We start from the raw sequence: 23,021 nt of genomic DNA, 5'->3' as shown, positions 1-23,021 counted from the left end.
CATTATTAGTTTATTTTCGCTAAAAATGATTTTGGATTAATCACGACTTTTACGTGTTAGTTGCCAAGTCCTCCAGTTTACGATATTTTTTTTTGTGTGACATTCCGAGTGGTTATTTGTTGTAAACGCCGCCAATTTAGCGGAATCCTGATATAAATCTGAAGAAAGGGAATATACAGAGATGGTGAACAATTATAGTGTGTTAAGTAAACGCGTGACAGTGGGCTGGTTTTATGACATTTGTTTGCTGTCAAAGATCTGGCAACAACTTCTCTGCCAAAAGCGATCTGAAGTTCGAGTTCATCTTCAGTTCAAGTGCTGAAGGAGCGAGAAAATGCTGCGCACCATTTTTTCCCGAACTTTACCACAAGTTTTTCGTATCTCAGCATGTCAGCATTCAACGATTCCTGCACCGAACATTCACCCAGACGTTTACTACAACAAGGTAATGGACAAAATACTGAGACTTTAATTCACATGTTTATTCACATAGGTAGTGAGTGATATATCTCGACTCTCGTGCTGCTAATATTGCAACCCACAACTTAATTAAACATGTGCAGTCTTATGATTGATGAGTAATAATTTCACGATCGTCAACTGTCGTCGAATCGTGGCGATTGAATGTCTGTGTAGAAGACATTAGTGTAGCAGGTTAACGAACTTGGCATGTTTTCTGACCCCGCCTCTCTCTCTCTCTCTCTCTCTCTCTCTCTCTCTCTCGATACAAATGTTTCCAAAGAAAAGAAGAGCAGACCTACATATAACAATTTTATTGAAATATAAATAAAATTGTTACAAAATAAGATTAAGGGTAACCAACTAGTTGATGAACCACATTGACTTACATAGTATTTTCTTCCATACCACAGAAGTCCGTGGGGTCGATCAAATGTTTCTTACCAACATTTCTTCAAAATATCTTCTTTTGTGTTCAGCAGAAAGAAGAAATTCATACAGGTTTGGAACCACTCGAGGGAGAGTAAATGATGACAGAATATTAATTTCCTTTAAATGCTGTACCACAAGTGTTATAATAACTGGAAATACATTTAGACAATTGTTCATTTCGTTAAATCATTCACAAAATTCATATTTATGAAGTGTCATCCATATTTTGCTGCAATCTATTTTTTTAACAGAGAGTTTCACTTGTCTGTAAAAGCAAGGATATCCTTTATTTGCAAAAAGAAACAAAAATTTATGCAATCTTAACTTCCTGTTCGTGCAGGAAGAACATTTCTCTACTGACTCTAATGGGGTATCATCATCACATTTTAAAAACATTCTCAAAATTTCCCTGGAAATGGCATTTTATATTGACTAGGGTCAACTAAGAAATTTTAAACTTTAATAAATTCAGTATAACTATGTAAAACACAATTTCTGATCTATTACTTAACATGAATAATTCCCCCTTTGTACCAGCTTTCATAAATAATATTAGAAGTGTTAAAACATTCAGTGCTCTGTAAATCTCTGAATGATAAATTATCTCTTTTTAAATATACTGTGGTTTGTTCTTCCAGGTAAAGGAATACAGTTTGGACTCTGAGTCTATTAAGCTCAATTCTAATTTCCATGTTTGTTTGTTTTTTTTAGAAATTCTGATACCAAAATATTTGACTATCTTTGACAGGAATATGTATCTGTGGCTCTAGGAGGTTAATATGAGTTAATATTCAGAGAGAAGGAAAAGACTTCTAACATTTACTGCTTTCTTAACCTCTGGACTGATTCTTTTATCAATAGACGCACACAATCAAAATGATCTACACTCATTGTGAACTATGCTCTTAATAACTTTACTTTAAATGAACTGTTTAATATTGCCACACCTTCCAAATCATTACTTGCAGATGAATGCCAGATATCACTGCCCAATGTATCTCTTCCAAAAACTCACTTTTGAAGAAAAAGCATGAGTTTCTTGTAAAAAAATAAAAGTCCATAGCCTATTGAATACTGTAATTTCCCAAAAGACACTTTAACTTGAACACTTAAAGTCTTTGAAGCTGTGTAACTGCAAGCACCAAAGCATGAACAGGATCTTATAGTCTGTAATTTACAGCTTTAGCTACGGCTGCATGATATATTGCATTTATTATAAATATTACAACTGTATATATTGTATACATTGCGATGTGCATGCCACAATGGCTTACAATAATAGAATGGTTTTAATACTTTTACGATTTAAAGGTACAATATGTAATTTTAGCCACTAGAGGTCACTTATTCAAAACAAAGGCGTAGCTTGATGACGCCTTGATTTCACGGAATCATGGGATGTTATCTTCACGTCTGCAGCCGATGGAAAATAATCCCATGAACAAAAATCATGTTCATGGATGAGCTAATGTATTAAAGATTCATTAACATTACTGTAGTACAGGGCTCGTCAACTGGCTGGCCAATTCCGGGACGCCAATCTTCAACGTTTTCCGTGCGAATATTTCAGCAGTTATTATGTGTGTCCCGTATTTCTGTCGACGGAACCAGCGATACAAGTCATTCGTGAATTTATCATTCTTTTGTGTCGATTCCAAACTACAAACGCGCTTGCATAACGATCTGAAACGATTTGGATTTGTTCGGACCGCTCTGTCACTGAATAATCTGAAGTTGTTTCTCGGTCAGTAACAACAAATACAGAACAAACAGCGTTGTTTTCATGTGTTTCACTAGTTTACTTTGAACTACGCAGCACGGCCCAGTGGATAACGGAGTGAAAGCTTAAAGGAGCTGTGTTCGTTCCCGGTCACCATTATTAAACAGCGTTGCGACATCTAGTGAGAAGCGTTTCAATTCGACACACACCTCTTGTTTACAAACTACAAATCACTCGATGATTAAACTAGTTTTAAATCGGATGAAACAGCCTCAACATTCCCAACAAGACTGATGAGGAAAACAGGAGAAACGTGCTTATAATGAATTATAGCTCCATTTATACTTATTTAATACTTTTTAATACTTTATTTACTTATTTAAGACTCATTACGACCTATACCGCATTAAAAGAACAGTTATAGATACATTTGTTATTTTTATAATTAATTATAAGTCATGCATTTTCATTTTCAATGCACATGATCATAATCCATTATACACTGATTTATAAGTATTAATTAGTCAGTCATATGGTTCCATGAATGTATTTATAAAGCTGCAACCTGCATAGCTATAATGTTATTATATTATAGTTACAATGACTTTTTATTCAGATTTATTTCTGTCATATTAGTGAATATATTGTTAATAGCTGTGTTGTGTTCTTATGAATACTTATTGTGAGTAATTCACAAGAATTGTTCAGAGTAATTGTGCTGTAATTCCTTGTAAGTATTTTTGTTCTGTGTATTTATGCTGCATCTAGGGTTGGGAATCGTGAGAAATTTTCCGGTTCTGATTCTGGTTCTGCTTAACGATTCCGGTTCTGGTTCCGGTTCTATTAAAATAATTAAACAACTAATAAAAAAATAATAGTAAGGGAAAAATGCACAATACTCGACTCAAACAGTCCTTTTTGTGTTTATTATTCTTGTAAAATGACTGTTAATCTCAACAAAAAACACTTTACAATAAGGTTCATTAGTTAACATTAGTTAACTACATTAACATGAAATAATAATGAACTGCATTTCTACAGCATTTATTAATGTTGGCTAATGTTAATTTCAACATTTACTAATACATTATTAAAATCAAGAGTTGTATTTGTTAACATTAGTTAATGCACTGTGAAGTAACATGAACAAACTATGAACGACTGTATTTTTATTAACTAACATTAACAAAGATGAACAAATACAGTAACAAATGTATTGCTTATGGTCAGTTCATAAATGAACCTTTTTGTAAAGTGTTACCACAATAACCTACGTTATTTGAAGTCCAGTTACTTTCAGAAGGTAATTTATTTTACATAAACATCAGCGTTTCTATCTGAATAATAAACTTTTGTATACCATAATTGGAATAGGCCTATTTGTCACACAGAAATAATGATACTGTGTGTTTGAAAAGATTGTTTGTGTTTATATCTACACATGACAACTCTCTTCAGATCAATGGCAGCACGAATGCAGATTTGAATGTCGCGATTTTATTTTGTTCAAATGTTTAATATACACGGCCGAATCGTTGTCATTTAGGAATTAGATCATGTGGGTGATGAAATTGAGAACGTGATCTTTTAAAGATTAATCGTGCAGCTTTGGACACCTCTCTCTCTCTCTCTCTCTCTCTCTCTCTCTCTCTCTCTGCATTGTAATCTGACGTATATGAGTAGCGCGAGGGATTTTCAGTGCATTCATTGCTATAATATTCATGATGTGAGATGTCTCTATTAAAGGATACGCTCCCCGCACTTCGCCCACCCATCACACCAGAACCGATTTCGGAACCAAAACTTAGAAATCTTGCACAGTTCCGGTTCTTTTCAAAAAACACTACCGGTTCCGGATGAGAACCGGTTCTCAGTTCCCAACCCTAGTTGCATCTACTATTCTTTGTCATTTATTGACACAATCCTTTTTCTGTTGTTACTTATACTATGTTATGTATCTCTGTTTTATGTATGTACAGTAATTGTACCATGATATGCAACTGCATTCATTTCTATCCCTGGACTGGGCAAATGTCTACTGTCCACTTAACTGATTAGGATTGTGATACTGTTTTTGTTCATGTGAATCGACTGTCTATTATGTTACTGTTTTTGTAAAGCATCCTTGAGCTTGGGAAAGGCGCTATATAAATTAAACATATTATTACTCGTAAATGTAACTAATGAACAACAACTCCTGTAGTAATAATAATAATAATAAAAAGAAAAAAAAAGAAGAAATCATTAATACAAACAGTTGGAAAAAAATCTTTTTTAATGTTACTAGCAAAACACTGCAACAATATTTTTAAAGTATAATTCCAAAATGCTATAAGCAATACCATGCATATGGCTGAGGAGATATAGATTTTAACAAATCAAAATTCATAAAATTCATGACCTCTAATGCAAACATTAGCCATTAAAGACATAACTAATTGATACAGCAAACAAATGTCTCTGGAATCATTTATAAATCAGTGTATAATGGATTATGAACATGCACATTGAAAAAGCAAATGCATGGCTTATAAGTAATTATAAAAATAATATTAATGTATCTATAACTGTTCTTATAATGCGGTATAGGTCGTAATGAGTCTTTATGAATATGTTTATAGAATAGTAATACTTATTTATAAGTATTAATGCATTAGCATTAAATCATTATAAGCATGGTCTTCATAGAAAGTGTTACCGACTTTTACATCCCAAAATCACCACCCTTACAAACATTTACCATGAATGAACTGTAGTAAATTACCATGGTTTGTGGAAATGTGGAATATTTATATTGAAAACTATGTTATAGCCATTTATATTGCAATATATTTATTAGGTGGGTAGGGGAATATATAATTCATTTATTTATGGAGGTGTGTATATTTTGTACCTGTGTTTATAGGCATATATAACATATCATAATATAACATCATTTGACAGTGGTAGTGAGTAGCCATGTATGCTGTGGTTACCAAGTCTCACTGTGAGAATATTTTCATTTAAGCCTAATAATTATTAAAGTAACTTTTACCTTCCGGCCCACCTCGACTTTTTGATTTGATCATCCAGCCCTCAAATGAGACCACTTGAAGAGCCCTGCTGTAGTATAAAGGCTGAAAACCGTTGGAGCGGAACGAGGCCGCTGGAGCGATTGCTAATGAGAGACGAGCGCGACACACGGCTCAAGAGCAGTGGGGCTTTTATTATGCCGCAGACGAGCGCCTCCACTTCTTCTGGTCAAGCGTATGTGGGGTAACACAGCGCTGTTTATCATATTACATACATTTGTGTGTTGAAAGTTGTTATAATGCTACTCTGCGTTTGCTCGGCGGTGCTATGAGACACTTGTTGCACACTGAAGCTAGATCGATATTAGGCATGGTAAAACATGGTACTCACGGTAAATCAAGAAAACGAGATTTAAACAATAAGACTTACTGTTTTGAGCTATATAACATTATTTGTTTTCTGTCGATGAATGTATTCAAACAGTTGCTCACCTGACTAATAAAACACATAATATATTAAAGCGGCTTTGGTGTTTCCATAGTTTCTACAAAATAAAACCGGAAATTGAGGATAACGCAGGTATGATGTCATTGATAGGCGACACACAGACACACTCTATGTCCTGGTTAAACTCAGCCGTGAAACTGCTGAGTCGTCATCAGAGCTCGTGCAGCCGCTCTTGAGAAACTGTCCTGCTCTCAAATCGCTCTCGCGTCATACGCCACAGTCACATGGTGTCAGCACTGTCTCAAGTCGGACAATTTCTAACCGGCATGCACTGCTTTAAGTCAGATGCCTATCGGTCTGAGCAGCGCTGCATGAAGTTGAACAAGTCTTTAATCATAAAAATATTGTAGTACAAGGTATCATGTTGCCATATTCAAATATAGATTTTAAAATGTAGGCTAAGTGTCACTAATTAAACAAGCATATGTTCAGCTAATTGTCTGCATCTGGAGAGATTTGAGAATTCAAATGATGTTTTATAAACAAAGTTCGGGAGGAGCACGTTCAAATGGTTTATCTAATCCGCTCGAGAGGAGGTGTCACACAGCATGATTGTGGGAAACACACGCAGACGATGGAGCTCCAATCAAAAGGACTTTAATAAATGAATGCAGGAGATCAACATACATGGCACAACACAGACGTGAAATAATGACGACAACCGACAAAGACTGAGGGAGAACACAGGGAATATATACACAGGTCAGACAAAGGGGCAAACAAGGCTAATAAACAAGACACAGCTGGGACTAATAGAACTCAATCAGGGTAACCAAGGGAACAAACTAGTGGCGGGAAAACTGAACAAAAGAACATGTGACACAGGGAAACAATCACAGAACACTGACATTACTCCCCCCTCCCGGAAGGTGCGACCTCGCTCCTCAAAAAAGTCCAACCGGGGAGGGGGGGTGGGTGCTCTGGAGGCTGGTAAGGGCATGGCTCAGGGGATAGGGAGCCTCCAGAGCAGCGCCATGGCGGATCGGGCAGTTCGGGGGACCATGGCGGGTCAGGCAGTTCTGGGGGCTGTGGCGGGTCTCTGGGCTGGAGCGGCGTCTGGAGCGGGCTCGCAGGCTGGAGCGGAGTCTGTAGTGGACTCAGGGACTGGAGCGGAGTCTGGAACTGACTCGGGGACTGGAGCCCTCTCTGGACTCGGGATGGGAACTGGAGTCCTCTCTGGACTCTGGACGGGAACTGGAGCCCTCTTTGGACTCGGGACGGGAACTGGAGCCCTCTCTGGACTCGGGACGGGAACTTAGGCATAGCAGCAGCCATCTTGACCGAGGGCTCAGGCGTAGCGGGCATCTTGTCCGAGGGCTCAGGTGTGGCGGCGGCCATCCTGCGACGAGGCTCTGGAGTGGCGGCCATCCTGCGACGAGGCTCTGGAGTGGCGGCCATCCTGCGACGAGGCTCTGGAGTGGCGGCCATCCTGCGACGAGGCTCTGGAGTGGCGGCCATCCTGCGACGAGGCTCTGGAGTGGCGGCCATCCTGCGACGAGGCTCTGGAGTGGCGGCCATCCTGCGACGAGGCTCTGGAGTGGCGGCCATCCTGCGACGAGGCTCTGGAGTGGCGGCCATCCTGCGACGAGGCTCTGGAGTGGCGGCCATCCTGCGACGAGGCTCTGGAGTGGCGGCCATCCTGCGACGAGGCTCTGGAGTGGCGGCCATCCTGCGACGAGGCTCTGGAGTGGCGGCCATCCTGCGACGATGCTAACAAGCAGGTTCACAATAACAAATGGTATCATCCAGGCCAATCAGAAAACAAGCACTAAGGGAAGCATCTGGCCAGCCCACCTGACAAGAGAGCTCAGAAAACTCCTCCACATACCTCTCCAACGAACGAACACTCTGCCTTAAGCCACACAAGCGGTACTCAGCCAGGTAGGTGTTGTTTTGGTCGGTTGTTCTGTCACACAACATGGTTGTGGGAAACACACGCAGACGATAGAGCTCCAATCAAAAGGACTTTAATAAACGAACGCAGGAGATCAACATACATGGCACAACATAGACGTAAAATAATAACGACAACTGACAAAGACTGAGGGAGAACACAGGGAATATATACAAGTCAGACAAAGGGGCAAAGAAGGCTAATAAACAAGACACAGCTGGGACTAATAGAACTCAATCAGGGTAACCAAGGGAGCAAACTAGTGGTGGGAAAACTGAACAAAAAAACATGTGACACAGGGAAACAATCACAGAACACTGACAGGAGGCATATTTATACACAGCCGACTCACCTGTTACCTCGACAGTTTTCTGCACCCCTCCGCCACCTGACTTCTCACTCTCGGCTGGTTCCTATTGGCAGGATACGGGGGAATAACTAAATTTCGAGCTTGGAGCCCTCGGTTCCCTCTGACAGCACACCAAATATGCTTATTTTACTCTTTTGCTCTATTTGATCGTTTGTAAGTGTGAACTCGTGAAACAACTGTCACAGGTAATCAGACATTATTTTCTTATTTATTTATTTATTTGTTTGTTTTTAAAGATTTATTTTTGGCGCTTTTGCCTTTTTGTTATGATAAGAGAAAGAGAGGAATGGGATCAGGAAAGGTCCACGAGCCGGAACTGAACTCGGGTCACTCGAGCTGCCCACAAGGCTATCGGCGCAGACGACAGGATATTATTTTCAACTTGACCGCAATGTTTTATTCTGATCATTCATCAAAATCTATATATCTAAATATTTATTGAATTTATGAAGAAAAGGCTCAGCACCCAAGGCTCTGTCGTCTCATTGGTGTACAGTGTTTTTGGGTGGATTGCCGGCAACAAGCATTAGGACCGTTTGTGATTTGGTCTTAGTGACTCAGGATCCTCTTGACTACTCTTAACTCTTCACAGATTTAGTTTTAGTGCTAAAATGCTTTTTGAATACTCTTAGAGCAAAAATGTAGGAGTCCTAAATTTAGGACTGATAAGCCCATTATTTTTAAGAGTTTCTCCTAGATCGGCAAGTTAGGAGCTACTTTTAGCTTTAAGATGTTTTGTGAATACGGCCTCTGAGCTTTATTTGACAGTCATGCTTAAAATTAATCAGTACATACAAAGTCCATCTCGAGTCCAAAGGTACGGACATGATGACTAGAGAGCGGACACTTCAACCAACACAGGACAAAAGCTGACCGCCAAGAGGAAGACAAATAACGGCCGACAGGGACGTCACACTGGAATATACTTGCTACTAATTTAAATTGTTTTGACACACTTATCATAGGATTATCTGATGATACATCACATTACTCAAGTTATCGCATACCACTGTTTGCCTCCATTTTGTGCAGCCCTAGTTTTAGCTGTCATAATTTTCTGCCAGTGCCATATAAGTATTTGCTCTATTATGTTTTTGTTTATTGATTGGCAAAGTGAAAAAATAACAGTAAAAGTTGACTTTGACTTCAACTTTTTTAAATGCCAGAGCATGTCAATGTGCCTCTTTTTGTCTTTGCAGATCTTCATTAACAATGAGTGGCACGATGCAGAAAGCAAGAAAACCTTTCCAACCATCAATCCTGCTACTGGTGAAGTTATCTGTCAAGTCGCAGAGGGGGATAAGGTAGGTGTTTGAATTTTGTATTTTATATTGAAAGAATAATCAGAATCAGAAGAATAATGTCTTAAACCAGCTGGTCTTAGCTGGTAAACTCCCAGGGATTTGGGCACTTTTCATTTGGTCAGGTCATGTCTGGTTAAACCGGCTGAACATCAAGATCTGTTTTCTCTATGCAATTCAATGAACCGGACCAAGTCTTTTGAAGCAACATGATAGCTATGTAATGTATAAAAGCTGTATTAGAGTTGTGTATAGTATATGTGTGTGAGTTGGGTTCAGCAATTGCAATGGATGCAAATTCATGTACATACAAAAGAGGATGCCAGATTTCAGATATTAGAAGAAAAGGCCACATTAGAAGCAAGTACAACACTTTCAGCAGTACATTGAATCTGTTTTAGTGCAAGTTAAACAGAGTAAAGTGCATCTGTTACAGAAATCAGCATCTGTCCCATGTCTGACTTTAAGCAGCACTAGTATATTTTACTACAAATGTAACCCAAACAAATTATATCGCAAACCCAATACTTGTTTATATATTTTTTCTGATCTTAAAATGAAATTTTAAAAAACTGATACATCGTTCATGTACAGTGCGATTGTGACTTTGAAGAGTCATGTGACAGGCTTGATGCATCGCATGGAAATAGGAATGCAATACATACCAAGTCACATTAAAAACAAACAAACGAAAAAAAGTAATATGTCTTGATATGCATCAGTAAGGGTTAGTGAACACTCATAGCATGTTTGCAGTGAGCCTGTAATTTGGCCTGTAACAAAAAGCAAGTTGCTAAGTAGTATATACATAATATAAAGTTACCAATATTAAAGGGGTCGTGACCTGACAAATCAAATTTGCCTTGATCTTTTGACATATAAGAGGTCTTTATACCATTAAAACATCCTGCAAGTTTCAGAGCTTAAAATGTCCACCTCATTATAAACAAAGCATTTAAGCAAGCACCAAAAACAGCTTGTTTTGATATTGGGTGAACTGCGACGTCACACGGGGCAATACATTTGCATATGCCTGCCTCCAGAGCAAGACATTGACCAATAGTTATACATCATTGCACCGTAGGCCCCGCCCACTGGCATTCAGTCGTTTATCTGTTTATCATCATTATAATGACTGACGCTGAAATTAAAATCAAACAGAATAAGATGTAAAAACTGTTGAAAGAATGTTCATGAAACAGAATGATTCAGGTAAGTGTGAATATGTACAGAATCGAAACATTAATAATGATGAACTGGTATTTATCTCACACAGGGCAGAGAGATTGTTGAATAAAGTGGTTATTTTTGTTTTGTTTTTGCGCATACAAAGTTTTCTCGTCTCTTCATAACATTAAGGTTGAACCACTGCAGTCACATGACTGTTTTAACGATGTCTTTAGAAATTTTCTGGACCTTGAATGTGTTGATTATATTGCTGTCTATGGACGAGTCATAAACCTCTTGGATTTCATCAAAAATATCTTAATTTGTGTTCTGAAGATGAACGAAGGTCTTACGGGTGTGGAACGACATGAGGGTGAGTAATTAATGACAGGAATTTCATTTTTTGGGTGAACTAACCCTTTAAGTGATATTTTATACAAACAACTCTGTAATCGGGTTTTTGCGTGTTTTTTTTTAAAAAAGGAAACAAGGGATGAATACAAATTATGTACTCGCCTGTAGTATTTGCCAGATAAAGTTGAAGAAGTCAGTAATTTACACACTTTAAAAAAAAAACATTCAAATCATAACTTTCAAAAATCATACCTTTATTTTATTTATAATATATTCTTCTCTAGTTCTCTGTAAATGAGACTTGACTTGAACAAACACCCTCCCCGCTCTCACTGATAAAAATGCGTCTGCTTGACTTTCCTACGTCAGTTTGGTATTAAAAATAGCTTTGCATATTTATTTAACACACATCTGATAGCCTGCTTAACTGAACTAACGTTACCTCACAAACATAATGTAATAAGCGTAACTTAATGAAGACTCGGGCACTGACATGGACTCCACTGACACTGTGCACTTGAAAGTGGGGCGTTTGTTTGTCTTTCTCCAGTGTGTTTCACATATTGCTGCCAATGAAGAAATATGGCCTGATTGGGCAAGTAAAATCAAAGTTGCATTAATTGTCCTGAATCGTTCTCACATATGGCCATCCTTATGGATTCTTGCATGAAAATTTCAGTCTGTTTCTCTCTCATGTTTGTTTTTTTGCATACAGGCGGACGTGGAAAAAGCTGTCAAGGCTGCCAAAGATGCCTTTAAGCTCGGGTCTCCCTGGCGACGAATGGATGCATCAGATCGTGGGCTGCTCTTGAGCCGATTAGCAGACTGCATAGAGAGAGACGCTGCCTATTTAGCTGTGAGTCACTCAAACAATCTTTGTCCTGCGTGCTGCCTTATAGACTTTGAGCTGATTTATTGTATGCATGAGAGTATATTTTTAGTATGCTTCTGGACAATCAAAGACTAAGAATCAGGTGCACTGCATGCTTAAGACTTCAGTGTTTTACAGCGATTGGTCTAATTGTTTCAGATGAAGTTTTAAGAAAGTCTTGTTCCTCCCATCACTGTGTACACTGCAGCAGTTTTGCAGAAGTGCCCCTATTATGCTCTTTCTGTTACTACCTTTCATGCAGTGAGAAATAAAGCTGTTTGTGAATGTAAAAGCTCTGCCAAGTTTCAAAGATCAAAGTGCAGATAAATGGAGTAATTGTATTGAAAAGGAAGGAGCGATTCTGAACTACCTGAAACAAGTCGTCAGTAATTCCACTCTTACGTCCTGCTCGAACCTACAGAGGTTTGTAACGCATAATGCCAGCCTGTGGTGTTCATTGGCTGCCTGCGAACAACGTCTGCTTTGACCCTCAAACACTGTAGTTTAGGCTGAGACTGGAAGAGTTTGGTTCGTGTTGTCGACATGTTGAGAAGACGCTGTTTTCTTCTGCTAAAGCACAGATGCACTTCTGAAGGATGAGAGTGTGAGGAAGATCCAGAGCTGAAATTCAGATATGCTAATGAGCGTTTGGTTTCCGACACGCGCTGTAAGTGGCCAACCAATCGCAACAGACTGGGCCGTCCGACCAATCAGAGCAGAGCTGGCTCTCCGAAAGGCGGGGTTTAGAGAGACCGAATCCTTGATCAAGCCGCAATGTATATTATTAGAAAATTAAAGTGTTTTTTGACTCTGGATGCGTTTAAACCTGTTGTAAGAGACCTGCAAAACAAAATAAGGAGCAGCATAATAGGGGCACTTTAAGAAAATCTTCAAAACATATTATAGGAAAACAATTATGGAACACTAGAAAATATTATAAATGAAAAAGAAAACAAGATTACACATTCAATTGCAGACCAAGACAATTATTAAGAGTCTAAACACTTTGTACAAACTTAAGTTTTACTAAGTTACAAAATGTTTATTTACAGTGTATAATTACACTGTAACAAGAACACCTTAAAATAAAATGTAAATACAAAATTACTTTTGGTTCCTTGCTATAATTTCTACATTTTTAGTTAATTTGTCCTGTCAACCTCATCTTAAAAAATTATCTTTCATTGTTAAATGCAGTTTGAAACATATCAGTTATACATACAGTATCTCACAAAAGTGAGTACACCCCTCACATTTCAGTAACCATTTTATTATATCTTCTCAAGGGACAATACTATAGAAATGAAAATTGGATATACTTTAGAGTAGACAATGTGCTGCTTGTATAGCAGTATAGATTTACTGTCCTCTGAAAATAACTCAACATACAGCCATTATTGTCAAAATAACTGGCAAAAAAAGTGAGTACACCCTAAGTGAACATGTCAAAACTGTGTCCAAAGTGTCAATATTTTGTGTGAGCACCACTGTTATTTAGCACTGCCTTAATCCTCCTGGGCATGGAATTGACCCTTCGCCGGGAGTTTGATTGACAAGCGATCTAACCAATCATAACGCCGAATCTGCCATTTTGTCCGACAAAGCAGTCAGGAGTTAGAAGATTAACCTCGGGGGACTTGAATTTGAAAAATGGTGTGTACTGACATCTTGAAACAACATTCCTTCTCATGTTCATTCATGATTATTTGATGCTATAAATTACCTAGTAGGAAGAGATGAGCTTGAGCTGAGGCGCTACAGCGATCTGTCACAACACTTTAAAGAGCCACAAAACGTTTTTTATTGTTTGTATTTCTTAAAAAATTACACAACTTGAAAGCTGGGACTTTGTTTAATATCAAAAGTAACCTGCTCTGTCTTGTCTGTCGACGTGTTGTCAATGTCCTCTTTGCTCCGCGATGTATTTTTCACTCTGTGTGGCGTGACAGCGCCAGGGCTTGTCGGACAAAGCAACATTAACTAAGGGGGGCCGGTCTTTGTGAAAGGTCAGTTCACCAGAGCTGCACAGGTTGTTGCTGGGATCCTCTTCCACTCCTCCATAATGACATCATGGAGCTGCTGGATGTTAGACACATGGCTCTTCTCCACCTTCCGCTTGAGGATGCCCCACAGGTGCTCAGTAGGGTTCAGGTCTGGAGACATACTTGGCCACTCCTTCACCTTCAGCTTCCTCAGCAAGGCAGTTGTCATCTTGGCAGTGTGTTTGGGGTCATTATCATGCCGTTCAGCCCAGTTTCTGAAGGGAGGGCATCATGTTCTGCTTCAGAATGTCACAGTACATGTTGGAATCCATGTTTCCCTCAATGAAGTGCAGCTCCCCAGTCCCAGCAGCACTCATGCAGCCCCAGACCATGATGCTGCCATCACCATGCTTGACTGTAGGCAAGACACAAATTTCTTGGTACTTCTCACCAGTGCGTCGCCACACATGCTGGACACCATCTGAACCAAACAAGCTTATCTCACCCTCATTAGACCACAGGACATGATTCCAGTAATTCATGCTCTTGGACAGGTTGTCTTCAGCAAACTGTTTGCGGGCTTTCTTGTGAGCCAGCTTCAGAAGAGGCTTCCTTCTGGGACGACGGCCATGCAAACCGACTTGTTGCAGTGTGCGGCGTATGGTCTGAGCACTGACGAGCTGACCTTCAGCTTCTGCGACCTCTAAAGCAATGCTGGCAGCACTCATGCATCTGTTTTTTGAAGCCAGCTTCTGCACCTGACGCACAGCACAAGGTCTCAACTACTTTGATCGACCCTTGCGAGGCCTGTTCCGAGTGGAACCCGTCTTGGAAAATCTCTTTGTATGACCCTGGCCACTGTACTGGAACTCAGTTTCAGGGTGTTACCGATCTTCTTATAGCCTAGGCCATCTTTGTGGAAAGCAACAATTCTAATTCTCAAATCCTCAGAGAGTTCTTTGCCATGAGGTGCCATGTTGAACATCCAGTGGTCATTATGAGAGAATTGTACTCAAAGCACCAAATTTTAACTGCTCTAAGATCCACACATTTGTATGGTCCTGTCAAGCAGACAAAAACATGAACATGATGAATAGGACATGTGGCTTTGCATGGTTAAACAACATATAACTGTTATCACTTAGGGTGTACTCACTTTTGTTGCCAGCTATTTTGACAATAATGGCTGTATGTTAAGTTATTTTCAGAGGACAGTAAATCTATACTGCTATACAAGCAGCACATTGACTGCTCTAAAATATATATAAGTTTTATTTCTATAATATTGTCCCTTGAGAAGATATACTAAAATGGTTGCTGAAATGTGAGGGGTGTACTCACTTTTGTGAGTTACTGTATCTGTACAGATTTACTTTTGATCTACAATAATACCACCTTACGTTAATATTATCTGTATTTTGTTTCGATAGGAACTAGAGACTCTTGACAATGGAAAACCATATGCGATCTCCTACAGCGTGGACGTGCCCATGGTGGTCAAATGCTTGAGGTGAACTTTTTGTGCTCATGGTGATTTGTTTTCTAGGTGAAACTGAAATTGGTATATGGGTTAGGGTTAACCCTAACCCTTTCCTTAATAATTGCATTACATTAAGCATCACATTGAATTTTACTCTAATGAAACTCTGTTTTTAGGTATTATGCTGGCTGGGCAGACAAATGGGAGGGGAAAACCATTCCAATTGATGGTGATTACTTCTGCTACACAAGGCATGAGCCGGTTGGAGTGTGTGGCCAAATTATCCCTGTAAGTATATGCTTTTGGAATTTCAGAATGCAATATGTATTTGCCAAGTAATATGATATATATCTCTGTCTTTCACATATCGTCTCCTCTGGATTATGTGCCTCCAGTGGAACTTCCCTCTGTTGATGCAGGCGTGGAAGCTCGGCCCTGCGCTGGCTACAGGAAACACAGTGGTGATGAAGGTGGCGGAGCAGACGCCGCTCACTGCCCTCTATGTTGCCAACCTGATCAAGGAGGTGATGGGCATATTTGCACTTAAAATAATCTTTAACTCATTTTGTTATACAAAGAGTGCAGCAGGAATGACTTTTTTTTTCTAGGCCAACCCGGAATTACGCCTCACTCTAGTTCCCTCGATAAAAACCCAATAGGCACAGCTTTTATGAATTTTGATGCCTAAATACAATCACCAGAAGTAAAAAGTTAAACATAGGCTATAAAGGAACTACACCGTGGTCATATGACTTCAACATAATCACTAAGCTTCTGACAATTCTTTCAGTCTTTATTAAAAAACATTTTTCCTAAACGTTTGGGTTAGAATAGTTTGTAAGAGCACAATGAGGCTGTGAAAGTGCCTAGTGAGTAGATGAGTTGACCTGTTCGGTGTGATGATGTTTAATTTCCTCAATAACCTCTGTATATTTGCACTTAAAATAACACATTTACCTGTTTTTGTCATGTATGCAGAGCTGTAGGGATGAAGTATTTTTGCAGGAGGTTCGCATCACCCTGGTTCCTTTGACAAAGACCCAGTAGACTTTTTTCATTGGCATTTGGATTATTGCAGAAAATACCAAAAATGACCCAAAAAAGTTTGTTTCTTACACATTTTATTCATCATGATAATGTTTTATTTTGAAGCCTAAATATGATCACCAGTAGTAAAAAGCTAAACACAGGCAATAAATGAACTATACCACGGTCACATGACTTCAACGTCACCATCATTAATCTTCAGTCAACTCTTTTAGTCTTTATTGAAAAACATTTTCTCTGAAAGTTTGAGTTGGAATAGTTTGCAAGAGCGCGATTATAAACTGAGAAAGCGACTCGTGAGTAGATGAGTTGAGCTGTTTAATGTCCCCGACAACCTCTGTAGTGCCGTTTAAACACTTGTTAGCCTTTTTCAAAACATGTAAAAATCTTTAAAAACACAAGGGGCTATTACTGATGTATTTTATGCCGTAGAATAAAATGTGAAAATATCTTGAGCTTGTGTGAACCACAGACCTTATTTCAGCTTTTTAAAACCCATTCAAAAAACCCTGACTTCAGGACGATGGAACCAGAAGTACAAAAATACAACTCGTTCCACGTCATCCCTGCAGCACTCTATTGACAGTGTATAATTAATATGTTAAGAAGCCATACTGAGTGCACAAGTGCACAATCATTGTTAATTTGCTTACACACCTAATCTCCATCTTGAGTGTTTCCGTGGTTTGTTGTAGGTGGGTTTTCCAGCTGGTGTTGTCAACATTATCCCAGGAATGGGTCCCACAGCAGGAGCAGCCATTGCATCTCACATGGATGTGGACAAAGTAGCATTCACTGGCTCCACTGACGTAAGACGTTTTTCTTCAATAATGGAGATTTCTTGGATATGTACAGTACTGTACACCCTGGCATAACCATGATAGAAATGATACTCAAATGATTTCTTCTCAGTGTGGAACATACAATATGTTGTAGGATTTCTTGTTTATACATAAATCTTATGACAATATATGAAACCTAATGTTTTGGACATTTGAAATCACACTAAAGCAAAATAAATAAATAACTGTCTTAGAGCAAATGTTCTTGTGAAGCCTCTACTGTGTTTAAGACATTTGCACCATAATGTATGCACTTTTTGGTCAGAATGCCCATCTTGGTGAGGTATTAAAGGGTTTGTTCACCCAAAAATGTAAATTCTGTCATTATTTACTCACCGTCATGTCGTTCCAAACCCAAAAAGCATTACGTTTTGATTACCTAAAGTCCTAGACTAGAAATGGAGGAACAGAAATCTTTCAGGTTTCATTAAAAATATTATCATTTGTGTTTTGAAAATAAATGAAAGTCTTGTATTTGGAAAGACATGAGAGTGAGTAAATGATGCAGAATTTTACTTTTGGGTGAAATTAACCCTTTAATGTAAACACAGTTATAGCTTAATAAATAATAAATGTCAGCAGGTGTAAAAATCTGATTTGTTTCAAATGTTGGTTCTGTGCAGACAGTGTAAATGCAGCCTAAACCTATGACTGTGTGTTATTTTAATATTAATCAAACAATAATATTGATATGTTATACTTCACTTTAATAAACAAGTGTGTTCATTGGCATATTGCTATTGAATATTGCTGTGGTAACAAAGCTGGTATTCAGTTTTGTGAAATTTTGGTATAGTGACAACAACCAAAGATTTCAGTATTATATTTGCCATTTAAATGAGTTTTGTCTGTCAATATTATGGTTGTATAGGTAGGTCACCTCATCCAGCGAGCCTCAAGTACCAGTAATCTGAAGAAGGTCACACTGGAGCTGGGCGGAAAGAGTCCAAACATCATTTTATCAGACGCTAATAGTGAGTTCACCTGTTTATGCTGACACCCGCAGCAGTGTCGGCCACTAGTTTCAGTAGAAACTAAAGCCTGCTCAAATAGTCTCTAAATGTCGCTAGATGGATTAATGTGCCAACTCTCGGCATTTTACATCTGTTTTCTCTCCTAAGACCTGCAGCCTTCTAAGAAATGGAAATTCTGTCATCATTTATGCACCTTCATGTCATCCCAAACCTGTATGACTTTCTTTTGTACAGAGAAAATTTTATAGAAGATTTCAACTGTTTTTGCCCATAAAACAAAAGCCAGTTTGGACCAACACTAGAAGCCGGTGACTGTCAATGAATGGATAAGAAACACCAAGACATTTTTCAAAATAGCTTATTTTTGTGTTCCACAGAAGAAAGGAAGTCATACAGTCTTAGATAAAAATAAATAAATAAATAAATAAAAATAAAAGTAAAATTTGATGATGACCCTTTTAATTGTAAATCTTTCTAATTCAAGTATATTTGCGTTTGCAGTGGAGGAGGCAGTGGAGCAGTCCCATTTCGCCCTCTTCTTCAACCAAGGCCAGTGCTGTTGTGCCGGCTCGCGCACATACGTACAGGAGAGCATCTACGATGAGTTTGTTGAGCGAAGTGTAGAGAGAGCTAAGAAGAGGGTTGTGGGAGACCCTTTTGACCTAAAGACGGAGCAGGGCCCACAGGTACAGTTCTGGCGCAAACCTTAAAATTAAAGGTGTGTCTAAGATTATTGTGTGTGTGTGTGTGTGTGTGTGTGTGTGTGCGTGTTTTTGTGACATCAGGACTCATATTTGTATAATGACATGGGTATGACATAGGTATTACAAGGAGAGGGTGACTTATGAGGACATTACCCCATGTCCCCATTTTTCAAAAGGCTTATAAATCATACAGAATGAGTTTTTTTGAGAAAGTAAAAATGTGCACAGTTTCCTGTGATGGGGAGGTTTAGGGGTAGGGGTAGTGTAGGGGGAGAGAAAATACGGTTTGTACAGCATAAAAACCATTACGCCAATAGAATGTCCCCACAATTTACAAAAACAAACGTGTGTGTGTGTGTGTGTCTGTCTTTGTGTGTAAGGACATCCTATTGACTTCTTATATTCTTACATTAATTTGGTTGTTCTTTGTATACAGTTTTTTTTTTTTTTTTTTTTTTCAGCAGGAAAATCCTATTGTATTACATTTAAATCATGGAGTTCATCAGAAATAGAATGGGGCATCAGTTTACTTCATTTTGAGATAATAAAAATGTCAAAGTAATATTTTGTGTTCAACTATTTACTTCTCTGGCAAGGAGCCGCATAATAAGCAGGATAATTACGCAGTGTAGTCTTGTATCACCCTGCAGAGGTTTCTTTTGCATAATAATCAGCTGACTGTGCAGTATCCCTCAGCCACGCCCCCCTTATCATAACTCCACGTCCCCCAGTTTGGGAACCACTGGACTAATCGATTCTTGGGATTTAAGAATCAATAATGGTTCGTAAAAATGAGAAATTGATATTTTTACCCAGCCCTACTGACCACCGTGCTAATAATTTGGTACTTTAATTAGTAATTTGGCAAATATTTTGCAGCATTCTGTCAGGTATGATTTCAATGTATTTGCAGTTGTTGTGGGTTTCTTCGTGCCATTAGGTACTTTCAGTCACCCATCCTGGTAATTACAATTAACAATAAATGCACTGTATTGTGGGTTGCTTTGGTGCGAAAGCATCTTTTAAAGAACATAAATGTAACATTTCTGAATCACTCAACCAACATAGTTCTGTGATATTGCATCCATTAGTATTTCTTCTCTTCACGAAAGGTCGACGAGGAACAGTTCCAGAAGATCCTTGGCTACATCAGCAGTGGGAAGCGTGAGGGCGCCAAGCTCATGTGCGGTGGCGGGGCGGCGGCTGACCGCGGTTACTTCATCCAGCCTACTGTCTTTGGGGATGTTAAGGATGACATGACGATTGCTCGGGAGGAGGTGTGTGTGGTTAACCTTTTAACACATTACTAAGGAAAGGGCCATGCATTTCAAGATCAAGATTTTCAGCTCTCACTAAGTGCTATCAGAGTTCCTCTGAACCCTCCACCTCCCCAGCTCCACCTGTCTAGATCTGTTACAGGATTGATGTATGTTTATTTATGCAGCAGATCTTACATGATCACATGTGTATCTATCAGCAGTAAGTTCATACTTGTTCTGCAGCAGCAGCAATAATCAACAGCAGCAGCAGATCTATTCTGCCAAGATCAAATACATTAACACTGCCATATTCAATAACATGCTAAAACTATTCAGAGAGTTGTCATGATTGAAATAATTAGTATTTACTAAATACATTAGATGACTTAAATGGTTGAGATTAAGAAATCCAGCCAACCTTTCGGTATATTCTGATCATTTGCAAAAATACATGTCTGCTTGTACAAAAAAAAAAAAAAAATACAAAATATACATTGTTAGTTAATGTTAGCTCTGGTCCATTAAATAATATGAACAGATACAACTTTTGATTTTAATAATGTATTAATAAATGTTGAAATGTTAACTAAGATTAGTAAATGCTTTAGAAGTCATTTTCATTGCCAGTTCATGTTAACTAATGTATGTTAACAAGTGTTCCCTAAAGATTGTTTTGAATTAACATAAAACACCATTTCACATAATTTATCTTCCCGTGATATAATAATATATATTAATTCATGCATTGTATTTGTTTCATTTTACTATAAGATTTGCATCCAGTAAAATATATAACATGCTATTCCCTTTCTTTGCTTTCAGATCTTTGGACCTGTAATGCAAATTCTGAAGTTTAAATCTTTAGAAGAAGTGATTGAGAGAGCCAACGACAGCAAATATGGCCTTGCAGCTGCTGTTTTCACCCAAAACCTTGACAAGGCCCATTACATATCCAACGGCCTGCGTGCTGGCACTGTGTGGTAAGCATGAGAGCTGCTTCATTATTTTAAGGAAAATGGATATCTTGGATATTGGAATATCAGACCTCTTGCTGCAGTGAAATGTGTTCACATGTGCTTGTGCTTGTCATTCGATTTGATCAGGATTAATTGTTATGACGTGTTCGGAGCTCAGGCTCCCTTCGGAGGCTACAAGGCGTCAGGCATTGGCCGTGAGTTAGGACAGTACGGACTGGACAACTACACCGAGGTCAAAACGGTAAGGTTTTCCCACCAGAAACACTCATTATGCATGATTAACTCATTATTGTAAACTTTAAATGTCATACTTTTATCTGTATTATAATCTCCATTTGCTCAAAGCGATTGCAAGATGTCAAGTAGGTTAAGATGTATTTATATATTTATTGTTTAATTGTATGTGTTTTTAGATGTATATTTGGGCAACAATCTGTATATTGCAGCTCATTAACTATGTACTCAATTTTTTTCCTTCACAGGTTACAATTAAGGTTCCTCAGAAAAATTCATAAATGGAGGAATTAATTTAAAGAAGCGTCATCTGACGATTAGAGTTGTGCCAGACATTATTGAAATCTACATTACTCTGATTCACTTCCATAAACACAAGTAATGTGTACTGAAAATAATACATATACGTTTTCTAACAGCGATGATAAGTTACAGAATTTACGATTATCCACTTGAAAAAAAAGAAGAGAAAATCTGTATTTTTGATTTTATTCTGTTTAATTCAAGCATTATATAGATGGCTTAATCACCACAATTATTTGCATGAATGATATGATTTGTGTAATAAATGCTCCAACTTGTTATTATTCATTTGTTCATTTTTCTTAATGCACATAAATATTTGTCCTTTTCTGATAATATTCTTTGTAATAATATACAGAAGAAAATAAATGAATATTAAAATTGAACAGTCTCTGTGATTTTGCAGAATCATCTAATAAATCCATTGATTAGATGATATATTTAGTAGATCGCCTACCTGAAAAAGAAACAAAAAGGAATTTGAGTATTGGATGTTATAATGCATATTTCTTAACTTTTACTGTTTTTATTTCAATAGTGGCATACAGAAAGTAGAATTTGTGTATACTTTGCAGACTAGTATCAGCTTGTTTGTATCAGTATTTGTCTGTCTGTAAACTCAACTTAACCACAGTATTCTGTGTCGAGCCTGAAGAGAAGTTACACATACAATATACAAATGACTTGTTTGTTTCACAGTGCTTAAACCTTTATTCATTTATTTTAGAAATACTCAACACAGTGTTGGCATTCTCTCCTTCATCTGGTAAATATGGTAAAACTAGTGTATTCTTAGAGGTGTCTTTGTTTTTCATGTTAATAGATGGATATGCTAATCATTTAGTACCATGATATTACTATAGTACAGGCAAATCCCATTTGATTTTTTTTTTGTGAATTTATTTATGCATCTCATTATATTTGTGATTTTGTTGTTTGTGAGCCTCTCTACTTTTAATTGCGTTTAGAATCTGTTTATCAGGAAATATGAAACCTCATTTCTCTATTGCTCACTCTAACCTTAGACACTACGCATATAACACATTATAATTACTGAATTTTTAACAGAAAATCATACAAATCGACTTGTACAAAAAGGTGTTATTTTAGTATCATTAAGATAATATAGTTT

At 38.1% G+C, this 23,021-nt stretch overlaps 1 protein-coding gene across 1 annotated transcript; it reads left to right on the top strand.

The window, feature by feature from the left end:
• Positions 1 to 187: 187 nt before the first annotated feature.
• On the top strand, positions 188 to 22,275 carry LOC127513243 (aldehyde dehydrogenase, mitochondrial-like). Its single transcript, XM_051894908.1, has 13 exons — positions 188 to 445; positions 9,594 to 9,698; positions 11,932 to 12,072; positions 15,500 to 15,579; positions 15,726 to 15,837; positions 15,945 to 16,073; positions 17,292 to 17,405; positions 18,310 to 18,412; positions 18,914 to 19,098; positions 20,229 to 20,393; positions 21,198 to 21,355; positions 21,479 to 21,593; positions 21,835 to 22,275. Exons 1-13 carry the CDS (start codon positions 335 to 337, stop codon positions 21,865 to 21,867), a joined length of 1,551 nt encoding a protein of 516 aa, XP_051750868.1. The 5' UTR covers positions 188 to 334; the 3' UTR covers positions 21,868 to 22,275.
• The last annotated feature ends 746 nt before the right edge of the window (positions 22,276 to 23,021 follow it).

This window comes from Ctenopharyngodon idella, chromosome 5 (genome assembly GCF_019924925.1).
Source record: "Ctenopharyngodon idella isolate HZGC_01 chromosome 5, HZGC01, whole genome shotgun sequence".
Taxonomy (NCBI): domain Eukaryota; kingdom Metazoa; phylum Chordata; class Actinopteri; order Cypriniformes; family Xenocyprididae; genus Ctenopharyngodon; species Ctenopharyngodon idella.
Note: the sequence above shows the minus strand (reverse complement) of the source record. Positions and strands in the feature narration are given on the sequence as shown.

What these genes read in the sequence shown, in the direction of transcription:
- LOC127513243 (XM_051894908.1), top strand. Translation starts at nt 335, where the DNA reads ATGCTGCGCACCATTTTTTCCCGAACTTTACCACAAGTTTTTCGTATC. An exon ending in CATTTTATCAGACGCTAATA is followed by an intron (nt 18,413 to 18,913) that starts GTGAGTTCACCT and finishes TTGCGTTTGCAG; the next exon opens with TGGAGGAGGCAGTGGAGCAG. An exon ending in AGACGGAGCAGGGCCCACAG is followed by an intron (nt 19,099 to 20,228) that starts GTACAGTTCTGG and finishes TCTTCACGAAAG; the next exon opens with GTCGACGAGGAACAGTTCCA.